The 12,143-nt window shown below is 42.3% G+C and overlaps 1 protein-coding gene across 2 annotated transcripts in view; it reads left to right on the forward strand.

Moving 5' to 3' along the window:
• The first annotated feature begins 403 nt into the window (after nucleotides 1–403).
• pvrl2l (PVR cell adhesion molecule related 2 like) overlaps nucleotides 404–12,143 on the forward strand; it is a 315,269-nt gene continuing 303,529 nt past the window's right edge. Inside the window, exon 1 of one of the 2 annotated variants that reach the window (XM_040020159.1) lies at nucleotides 404–1,055. In XM_040020159.1, coding sequence (XP_039876093.1) covers nucleotides 968–1,055 — 88 coding nt within the window. In that variant the 5' untranslated portion in view covers nucleotides 404–967. The remainder of the gene's footprint in view (nucleotides 1,056–12,143) is intronic. The other variant, XM_040020160.1, reaches the window with a different exon arrangement.

Here is a 12,143-nt window from a genome sequence, read left to right on the forward strand (position 1 = left end):
CCTGGGGACTTCAATTTAAGGACTCTGCTTGTAGAGTATGAAAGGCTACTTGTTTTTGCTTGCCCTAAATAAAAAGGTGCGATTGGATTATAAGTAGTTCCCCAACACTAGTTTATATAGTCATATGTGGGAAATCCGGAAATAACCAGTAACCGTGTGAATAAGCGGCAGCTCCGGGGAAAGTACGGAATCTTCGCTGAAAAGTGAAACAGAAACAAATAAAAAATATTATAAGCATGAAATTAAAATACTTAACTGCTTAAAAGATTCTATGTCGTTACTCTGTTTGTATCACGACGATGCTCCATCTCCAACAGTGAAAATCTGCTCCAACACACACACACACACGTGCGCGCGCACATATACACAAACAAGCGGCAGGTGTCAGCAGAACACACCCGGAGCTCACAGCACAGGTATGCAGACGCGTCCCTTCTGTATTTCTAACCTTTTAAACTGCACCGCGCTCGGATTGTGCGTCTGTGGCTGTGAGGGTTCAGTATTGCGGCTGAAGTCCTCTTGGTGACGCTCTGCTGACATCACTTTGATATTCCCCCACTCAGCTCTCCGCATCAGACACACGGAGCTCCAGCACTCTCACACACACTCCGTCCACACTTTGTTTCCATTTCGCTCCGCTCGCCTTGTACAAGACGCACCGGCACAAAAACACAGCCACCGGCTGCCTGCGCACTGCGGCCGGTCCACGTGGGGAGGGCTCTGACTCTTCCTGTCATTAACAGAATTAAAGCAAAGGACAGAGAAACTAATCACGGTCCAGACTGAGGAGAGGCACTCTCAGAGCGGCAGGAGGAGAGAGAAGCTGTAACTTGGCTGCTTTCAGCGCAGGCGGTCTGAACTGAGCTCGAAGTTTCTTGGCTGATCGGAGAAGGAATAATTTGGAGCCCGGCTGAAACGCACGGCGCTGTTGTGGATATTACGTCCACCTTATCTCCTGTGTATAAGAATGGCGAGAGATTACGCAGCGCGCTGCCCGGTGTATCCGATGAGAAACGCTTGGCTGGTGGCAGTAGCGGTCCTGCTTGCAGCCCAAGGTAAGTGTGAACGAGCCCAGCTGTGTTTCTTACAATGGAAGTCCCGTCAGTTCTTCGCCTCCTGTAGCCTCTTGTTCTCTGAATGTAGCAACCCCCGGCACTTTTCCAGGAGGGCAGCCCGCGTTCCCGGAGTGCTGGATGTTTGACGGTGTCACGTCTCCGCGTCCTCTCTGGCTGCTGCTCAGAGCGCCGAGACCTATTGTAAAAGTTTATTGTCCGAGCTCTACATCAGATCTGTGTGTGCATGTGTGTGTGTTGAGTTTCGGTAAGCCACGACGCGAGGTGTGGCTCTCCTGGTTTGCGGTGTTTGTCCTAATTCCTCGCCGCTTTCGTCGGCAGGTGACTGTTCAGGAAACCTAATCCTCCCTGAGCCGCTACAAACCCTTACAGCACGGCTGACCTGAAATCTGTGTTTACCTGTCGGGAAGCGTGGCCGTGAAATGGGACGCAATCACAACTGCCGGTCCGTTTACTAACCATTAGAGTAATGGCAAAAATTGGTCCTCGTCGTGTGGAGCAACAGGGTGTTGATGGGGAAACGCGTTCCCTGCGGGGGATGAGAATGGCTCGGCCCCTGCTCTTGAGGTGGCCCTTCAGGAATAAATACCTTGTCAAGAGGGCTGCATGAATATCGACTACACGAACTGTATGAAAAATACACGAACTCCAGAATCACGGCAGAAGAAGCAGCCTTGCGAACATGCAGTGCATACAAATTTAAGAAGATAAAATGACGTAAATGTTAATATTATGATATAAGGCACCCTGTAGTCAATTAAGAGACCAATACCAGAACATTTAGAGTAAAATATCTGAAAAAATGAATTCAGTGCTTTTCTTTTTTCAAATTAGACATCTTAAACCCAAATAAAACACATGTAAAACACTCAGAGTTGAATAAAGTGAGATAGGGGTCATAAAAACTTTAACTCCACTTTCTATATATCTACCTCTGTGCAGTGATGCATGTAACTGTGGCCAACATTGACTGATGGTATCAGCAAGTATCAGCCGAATGGTGCTGTGAACTTACTGTTAAGTGATGTAAGCACAATGCAAGACACTGTGCGAGTGTTAGAGCAATATCCTGTGTTTGGGTATAGGAGGATTTACAATGATTGTACGCGAAGTCCCGGATGCAGCACAGTGAGCCACAAAGAGCAGCTTGATTGATGGATTTCATCTTTAAACTAAAAAGCTTCCTGATCAGCACCTTTGACACTCAGCGAATAAACATGTGCCAAAAATAACGTCCCTGTGAAGTTGTTGAGTGGCGCAGAGACATAATGGGATTATTAAGGAAACGGTGACAACGTTTTCCATAAAATAAAAGCAGGTATAAATAAGCCTGCTCATGAATAACAGAAACACTTTGCTGTCACTATAAAACGCACCTTTGATGGATAGAAATAACAGTAATCGCGTACGGGAAAGGTCACTAAAAGACAAGGTTATCGATGCATTTATGAGGTTTTTTCATGATTCTGTTTCCCTGTGCTGGAATGTCTTTACTCTGATTTTGTTGTATTTGTGATTTTAAATTGAGATGTTAAAACAACAGAGATTATGTGTTGTAGTTTATTGCTGTTTAGATGGCATATTGACGTACCTGACTTGCTATCAGCACTGTTGCACTTGAATGGCTTTTCTAACTAGTCAAAGTCAGTCTGCACACTGGAACTCTCAGTTATGTCCTTTTACCATGTTACAGATTAAACATTAGTGAAACAAACAATGCTATGTGTCATATGAATATGCACGGTTTCTCAAAAGTACCTTACATTCAACTAAATATTTACTTTAATGTGCACACTCAGCGACTCGTGTACTTTCTTGGGACTTTCCAAAGTCTTTACCGACTTCAGCTGCTGTTTATGGGAATTTTCACAGTTGTAAACCAGTTTTTCAGATTATTCAGACAAGAAGAACCACAAGAATTTACAAATATGCTGTAATCCCCAACAGAAACTACTTTGAAAGTTTTTCCCCCCCACTGGAACCAGCTCCAATATTTATAACAGCAGGTAGTCGGGCTATAGTGATCGGCGTTAGCCTGCTCTGTCAGCATGAATCTGTCAGCCTGTTGTTTGCACCTGGGTATAACTAATATCATCTGTCAGAGCTCTCCAAAATTTTCACTGAGGAAAAAGAAGATGGGTCATTATGGAGCTGGAAGATATGTCATCTTGTGCCTTGACGTGCCTTGACGCACCTTGGAGACATGCCTGTGAGATCAAAGCAAACGGGAGGGCAAGTTATTTCGAGCCGGGGAGCCACAGAATCCTTCTTTGCATTTCGCTGTAGCATCTGTTGCATAACCGGTGATGGCGTGAACTGTTATTGGCGCCGAGTTTACAAGGCAGGAGTAAGATTTAATCTCGATTAGAACTAGCTGTGTAATGACATCCTTTCTCTTCCTGCGTTTTTGGAGCAATGTAAGAACGAGAAAACCCCAGTGAAGGAGAGCGTTCTGCTTTAGACCCCATGCTGTAAGCTCTCTAACACAGGTTGGAGAGAGGATGACAGATATTCAGCTGAGACTCTGCTACATTGGGTCTGTATTGTTAAAAAGCTGTCAGATTGTCATGACAGTATCCCCACAGGTTATGAATTCATTTTAACATGCAACAACACAACTGTCTCGTCTGAGGAAGAACATCTACACTCACGCTGCAGCTGCTTAGAAAGCGAGCTGCTGACAGAGGCTTGATTTTTCCAAGATTGCCCTGGCATATGAGGAAACAATTCAAAAGCGAGTTGTGTGCATAGATGATCGTTGTATGTTTACATGGCAAATGCAATTGTGTAATTATGTGGAAAATTAACAAGCACTTTGCAAAAGGGGTCAACGGCAGCCGTGAAACCTTGACTGTAATATTGAAAGAGGAATGTTAACCTTCATAAAAAAGGCAAAATAGAGTTAAGAGGATATCATTGTGCAGCAATGATAATTAAGTCTCTTCAGGTAACCACCCCCTCCCCTTCGTGTCTCAATAGGCCCGATCCTGTGCTGAAATGTCAATGATGATGAGTCCCCTCGACGGCTCTGCAGAGACGGAGGGCTGATTAGCTTATCACTTGGAGAGCAGGCGGCCGATGATTATCGCCCTCAGAGCAGCACAGCCTGATTATCGAGAGCTCTTATTAATGACTCATCTTTAGCTTTGCATTGCGCTATGTTGTTGTTTGCATATTTGTGTAGCCAGTGCTACACAAGCTCCAGTATCCATCTGTGATGGCTTTACTCCATGTGGGAATCACTGCAGAGGATCTCAGGGATGAAAAAGTCTTAAACGTTCATGTTGACCTACCTTCTTGCCTTAAAGGGCAAAACCCAAAACATACATCTGCCTTTCCTTTTACCTCGTCACGCCTTCAATTAAAAAAACAAAAAAACAACATATTTTGGATGTAGCATCCAGATATGCACTAGAGACACTATATAGAGCATCTCATCTGGCCTGGGAATGGCTCTGGATCCCCCAGGAGGAGCAAAAAATTGAAGCTTTAGACAGCGACATCTGGACAACCTCGCTTTGCATGCAACAGCTGCAGTCTGACTCTGGATAAACGGCAAAGGGTAGAGGGACGCGCAGCCAGTTTTAGTGCTGTAATTAAAATTTAGAAACAACATAAAATTTAAAGAAGCAAGAGTTCAAGACGTTCATCTGTGAGCTGCACATTACAGCCGATTGTGCGCTCTTGGCCTTTGGGATAGGCGCACAGTTATTTTAATTTTTCTCCATGCAGGATATTTTCATTTATTAATAACTGGAATAAGCCTAGAGGCTTTAAAAAAATCCAAATTTTTTTCGAAAGCAAAGGGCAGTTTGTATAAAATATTCCAGCAATTTTCTCAGTTTAAAAAACATATTTTGCTTCTTTGCATAAATCCTGGTTGAATACTATGTAGCAACCTGACCCTGGAGCCTCTGTTAGCTTTAAAAAGTGGTCTGTAGCGCAAAGGTCCCAGGCCCACTGTGGTCGATGATGTCAGACAGACAAAATGTCAAGAAGTGTATCTGGGGAGAACTGATGTTCTGTGTGTTTGTGGAGAGGTTTGAGGCAGCGGTTGTCATTGTTGCCATGAGAGTTGATCATAAGTATCGTTGCTGGGTTAAAATGTCAACGACCGTCCAAAGAAAGCAGCTGGATGCTCTGCAAGTTCCTACTCGGAAGGGCTTAATGATGTGTTTTTAGCATGTGATATTTCCCCCTTAACTGTTAAAAACCTTTATATTCATAACACTAATGACCTTGCTGAACAGAATAGTTAAGGACGCACCAGTCGGGAAAGTCTAGGCTGATACCGATGTCTAAAAATGACAATTTAGCAGATGTGCAATGCGAATGGTTTTTCAATGTCGTTGTTATTTATTTCCCCATTTGTCACGGGAAAAAGAGAAATCAAAAAGCAACTGCACTGTTTTCAGTCTTCCAACTCTTCGTCACACAATCACGCATTGAGTGATTGATGTGACACGATGGTTTAGCATCAGCCGCTGCCATATTTAAATGTCCTATTTGCTGAAGAGCCAATGGCTGCTAAAGAAGCCATTATTATCCAGGGCATGACTACAGACTCGGTATTCAAAACTACTGAAACGTAAGAAAAATCTGTTGCAAAGTCATACAGTAAACTTATTTTCACACATGCGTTGGGGTCCAAAACATTTCAAACATAATTTAACCATCTGACATCTTTAGCCTGTCAGCTTCTTTTTACTAAGCCTGTGTGATATTTGATCGAGAACTGAGTCGGTTTTTTCCTGGAGATTTTACAGAAAGCTGGTGGACTTTGCATCCTGCCTCTTGCATGTTTTACCTAGCCGGCACTCTTGCCAGGACTAGACTATTTACAGCTGTTGAGAGTGCGTCCTGTTGTCTGCTAAATGTGAGAAAGAGAAACGCTGTCCTGAGTTTGTGTGCGAAAACAGCTTAAGTCAAGTTTAATCTGACACCCGCCACAATACAGGCTGCTCTCACATTGGGACCTGCAGTTAAAAGGCTCAAGACTCAAATGCCAAAGGCTCTTCCTGCTGAGGGTGAAAATCATCAGGAGCAGATCGCTGATGCCCGTTGAGAGCTTGTGAAAGATTCGCATACTACACACGCTGTTTAGTAATATGGACTGCTGTTTGTGTTTGCACGACTTTGTTTTTGTCTGTGTCAGAATCGATACATGCGGCGATGATTATCACCCAGCATAAAATGAAGTCTTATTGCTTATAAAAAAACTTTTCCTTTTAATTGCAGCTTTTCACTTCTTAATTGGTTCGAGTTGCAGCACACTGTGATTTGTTTGTTTGCATTTCTGGTAAAGTTGGACTCTTAATTTTTGGCTCTAGGTTTTGTTATTGATCAAAGATTAAAATCTTAATGACTTCCCACGACTCTTTGTGGGCCAGTGAATGATGAACTATTGAGTTTGTATTGCGGGATCTTGCATAATACGTTTGGCTTGTGTTTGTGCCATCAAAGAAGTAGTTTCAAAAATCTCTAGTGCAGCTCTTATGGCCAGGGGTAGACTTTGGCTTGGTAGGTCACTCTCAGAAATTTTAAACTTGTTGCCATGGATACAGCTTTTGTGTCCGAGACAATATCACAAGCCTGTGTTGTGTGTGTGTCTTTGCATGTCCTAAAAAAGAAGGTGTGCAGTTATAATTAGTGGGAATAGTTCGGAGTTTGGGTTGATGTAAGAAGCTCAATCCGCCCAGCTTACTACAGGAAGCAGGTTTTACTTCATCACCGTGGGTGCCAAAGAGCCAGCAAGCATGTGTCTGCACTTGGTCAGCAATTTTCCTTTTTCTTTTTTCTTCTTCTTTTTTTTTTCCACCTCTGAGGAAACGGGTTACTAAGCAAATTCCAGATCACATTTCTAGACATAAAGCGTATCATGGCTAACACCTTGGCATTCCTTTGTGATTCTACAGCAAACAGGTGTCAGTGGGAAGAGGGATTACAGAGCGTAGCAACAGGAAGGGGGCCATGAATCACAATGGAGCTGATCCAAGGATGGTCGGAGCACGGTTTATTCTTACAGGGTCCAGTCAGGTTTCACAGCAACACGAATGCCTTTGCAGATGACGTAAAAATGCACACACAAAGTCTCTTGCATACATACTCACACGATCAGTGTGGCCTCCTTTGCTAGTTTGACTTTTACCCGCATGCAGAGTAAAAAAATGGCCTTTCATACCCTGCTCAGTTTTCATTTTCCCATTCTTTTATTCAGGCATTCTTCCTCCCTGTCTTATTCTCGCTCCCTCTCTTCCACACTCATTCTTTTGCTCACGACCCTATTTTCAGTCGGCCTGGCTGGCTGCTGCTCCGTGGCGGCTCCCGAGCGGGGGCCCTTTTGTTGGAACAGCTTTGGTGGAATTAAAAAGGGTGCCAGGACAACCCCCCCCACCCCAACTCTACTCTTCCTCTCTCAATCCACTCTTCTGCTTTCAGTTCTTCTAGGCCTCATTGTTTAGAAAGGGAGGGAGGGAGCTAGAGGGGAAATTCAAAAGTGTGAAAGTGTTTAGACAAGCGTCCCTGTTCTGTGTCCTAGTCTGTCCTCAGCATTCCTGTTACACAGACCACACCGACCTGCGTCCTTCCTTTCCTCCTGTTTATTCACCTCTCCAGATATAGCCTGCTGGTGACAAAATGGAAATTGCTTTTTACCATTTGTGTGTGAGTCAGCGGCCGGTCAGGCTGCGGCGTGACTTTGTGACATTTGCAGTTGTACCCATGTGGGCGATTAATAATTACAGTAACATTGTTTGCTTCACTTACATCATTATGGAGCTCCTGCAATGACTTTTTCCAACTGAGGAAATTTAAGGCAGCGGTCTTGCTTTCCAAAATTGGACCATGTTGGCAGTCACTAAATCACTATTGGCACATTGCTAATTGTTGGTGAAAAGAGCCATTCTGGACAATGTGCAAGATAATTAAAGCGTCCATGTCTTTAATGAACAAAACATCAGAATACATTTTAAAACAGGAATAACTGAATCATCTGACATTTACGATCCTCATAAAATAAAAAATTACCTTCTTAAACCAGATTGCAGTAACTGGAAAAGGGTCTATTTCTCTTCCATTACCTTTTACCACTCTGTCAACAGGTCACATGATACCACCAGTTTAAGTGTTAAGCAATGAAATGCATGGTTTTAGATATACTTCTTTTTATTTGACCACTAAATAAATCCTTTTTACCATATTATTAGAGATCCATAAGGTTTTATGAGACATGGTCAAGGACACGCTGTAGCCTCAAAGGATTCTGGGGGTACTGGACTGAAATGGGATCTGGGGAGGCCGGAGACCGTCTCAGTGCTTTGGGCTCTTGGTGGTGTTTCCTACACAGTTTTTGTGGTTTGGTGGGATACATAGTTATATAGTGATGTGGCCTGCTATTGGAGTGCTTTTGCTATAGTTTCATTTGCCTGCATCCAAGTAGCATCCAGATCAATGCCAGGACCATTTGTTTCCCTGCTGAACACTGGATTATAACAAGACGATCAATGTTATCCCCATCACCTCTCCGTGGTTCTAATACTGTGGTATATTGGTGTAAAAATACAGTATATTTTCTTATTAAGTGAAAGAGAGGAATCTTATATCATAGCAGAAAGACTTCTTTCTCAGCGCAAGTGAGAAAATGAAATGGCTTCAGCCTTAATGCAGTCTTTGGCCTTGATCACAGATTGCTTTTTATCTCAAATAACAGAGTGAAATTTATTTGCTAAAAAAAGACATTGAACATAACATCACCTACTATCAATCTTTTCGTGTCTGTCAGTTTCAGAATTGGTCATGTCCATTCTTCTAGTTGATTGAATCGAAATTGAAACCTACTTCACTGTTGTGGATTTTTATTCCTGCAAACCAGTATGATATATATATATTAAAAAAAAGTTCATTTCCTGTTATAGTTCAAGTGCAAGCTCTAGAAAGGGCAGGGCATTTTGGTGTTATTCCTGGATCCTCTTCCTTTTTTTCTCTTATTTGTAATAGCAAATATTCATTTTCAGGGCATAATGTTGGCCTTCTGTTTGACCTCCTAAAACTGTTGAACTCACTGTTGAACTTCAAGAGTTTTACAACTCATGGAATTTCCTGACATTTGGTGAAAAAAAAGCATGGAAAGGAAAATCTGTGTCTTAGGGGAATGAAGAACGCTAACATCTCACTAAAGTAATCGATTTGATTTGGAAGATTATAAAAAGCGGTTTTATCTTGGCTTTTCAGCCTGGAGACTGTTCTAGCAACAAGTTCTAGAGGTCAGTGGCTAACCAGCCAGTAGAGAGTGAGCAAATGAGCAAAAGAGAGAGAGATAAAGAGATAGAAAGGGTGGGTCGGCGATGGTGGTGGGAGATCTGTTTGTACTGATGAAATGTTAAAATGAAACTGGGCTGAAGACAAGGATTTGTGCACCTCTAACACTCTGGCTCGTCTCTCACCTCTGTTAACATCTTCAATATCACTGCCTGAACCAAATGCATCCCCGATGCACGCACATGCATGTGCACGTCTGTCGATGGGAGCCATCCTGATCAGCTGCGTCTGCTCTGACAGTGTTGTTTCTTATTTGCATAATACAAGCTAACATCTCTTCCCCTTTCCATGTTCACAAGTGACTACTGTTTAAACAGCCCATTTGTATTCAAGTCACATGCACATTAAAAGAGAATACCAGTGTCATTTAGAGTTACAGCCCATTTACTACCTTCTCTTTCTAGTGTATGTTTCCCCCCGATCATTCTGCAATGCATGCCATATGTAATTAGATCATTTTTAGGTCATTTTTCAATATATAGCCTGTGGTTATTTCAAACCTGGCTGCAAATGAATTGGCTGTCCTGGCAGACAAAGCAGTTGCATGCAAAAGAAGCCATGGATATGACAATTAAGTTTGTCAGGCTGCATATATTTCAGGGATTATTTCCTGGCAGAGACTGTCATGCCTTATGTGGCTGTCAGTCACCTGACAGGAAACAGTCTACATTTATATTAACAACAGGACTTGGTTTCCTGTCAGGCTTCAGTGAGAGACATGGAAATATTCTCTTTGCTAGGAGAGGTCACTGAATGTGCAGAACGATAAGCAAACAAAGCAAACGGATGCTTGAATGTGCAAACGGTAACCTAGAAAAACAATAGAAACATCCGCCTGCAGATAAGTGTACCCTTTAAGAAAGTTAATAGTTGTCTTCCTATAGTGCATTACTTCTGTTACCTTCGTGCATGCCTTTATCCTCACAGCACACTTTAAAACATTTTAAGGCTTTTCTTTAATGTTAAGATGTCATCCAGAGATTGAAATATCTGCATAGCTTGATGCCTCTAAGTGCATTTCTATATATAGTCTTTTTATAGCAAGAGTTGTAGAAAGGGTTCAATAGAGCCTTTTGTGGCTTGAGTGGAAACTGTGAAAGATGTGTGTGTGTGTTTGGTGTCTGAAGTTTAAAATCTGTATGGATGGAATTAAGGGAGCCCGCTAAAGCTCTGTAACTCTCGCCTCATCTGCTCTTGTGGCGAGGGGCTCAAGGCTACATTAGCTACTGCTAAGACTAAGCTGAGTGTTTGACCGAGCTGTTGGAAATTACGTTTGGGTAAATTTGGCTCTGTGTTTTGACGGGGCAACACGCATGTAATAAGATCTGTTGTGTTGATTTTAATCTAAAAAACGGTATGATTATAGGAGTGCTATAGGAATGTAGCGTTCAAGTAGTGAAGTCTAGCAAAAGTACAGATGATGGGTCCGTTATCCTCAGGTGGCATAGTCGACACCTTCCCATGTCTATTAGCACAACTCTAAATATTATGTATATGATAAAAATGTTGTAATCTGAGGACTGTATAAAGCCACAATATGATATTTCTATATGTATACTGAATTCTGTCCACGTGACCCAAAAATAACTCCTTCATCTCACATCCAAACAGTATATCCCGATGTGGAACCAGGCTTCCTCATTCCTTGTCTTTTCCTTGGGGTTGCTTCCCAGTCTCATTACGTGCTCCTGCATCTATGCTTCTGCACCTCCCCAAGTCAGATGTTGGTGGAAAGTTTTCGTTTGACAGCTGCAGAACAATGTTTTGCCTTTCTTAGTTTCTCAGTTTCTTTTCCATCCCACTCCCCGCCTAGAGCAAACTAATTCTTGACTTTCCTATCTCAGATCTAAATCTGAGGGTCAACTCTTTAAATACACAATTCACTGAGCTGAATTTCTCCCGTGAATCCAAAACTGAGTTTTTCTTTTTTTTGCACAGAAAAAGGTTGATGTTCTTTTGACATTAAACTAATCAGTATTCCAGACAGAAGCAGACATCCGGTCTTTTGGTGGCCGCCAATAAAGGTTTTCTTTTGCATGATAGAATTACTGGGTTCATTCAAAAGGAGGGTTTTTTTTTTCATTAATGATATATTATTGTCAAATGACTCGATATTGCCTGGTGCTTTTCTACAGGCCCTGTGGGCTTTCTTCTCATAGCTCATTTCATTATTTCTCCTACCTGCTGCTTTTGATGCTTACACTTACCTGTCAGTTAGTCAGTTTAAAGTATGTTTGGCTATTTCTTTCTGTCTTTCTGTCTTTCTTTCTTTTATCTAAGAGAGGATTCTGTCCAAGTCCTGCTTAATTAGACCAAATGAAAGTGCAAAACAGATTAGTGAGGCTAGTGCTTGTAAATAGCTTCTGCTGAACATCTGTCACCCTTGTAACCACTGTGTCCTTGTCGGCATCATGGGGCTCAGGATATACGTGGTGGTCAGATGGCTCTGCACAAATGTCTGTGTGTGTGTCTGTGAGAGAGAGAGAGTGTGAGTGTACTCGTAAAATTTTCTCTTAGGATCTGTATAACTTTTGTAACCTGAGAGTGAAGCCTGTTTTTGAAAATTTGGGCTATTTTTGCCTACTTGAAATTTAGAATAAGATTCTGTTCGAGGGTTCAGGTTAGATTTACTGAAGTTTTACGTTTGCAGATTTTTGGCAATTCTTTGGATAAAGTGGTAACAAAGAGAACATTGCTATGATAGCGTGCAAGTGCATGTCTGCTATTTCTCTCTCTGTGTGTGTGTGCGTGCGC

Source organism: Simochromis diagramma, unplaced genomic scaffold, assembly GCF_900408965.1.
Source record: "Simochromis diagramma unplaced genomic scaffold, fSimDia1.1 OVJJ01000753.1, whole genome shotgun sequence".
NCBI classification, from domain to species: domain Eukaryota; kingdom Metazoa; phylum Chordata; class Actinopteri; order Cichliformes; family Cichlidae; genus Simochromis; species Simochromis diagramma.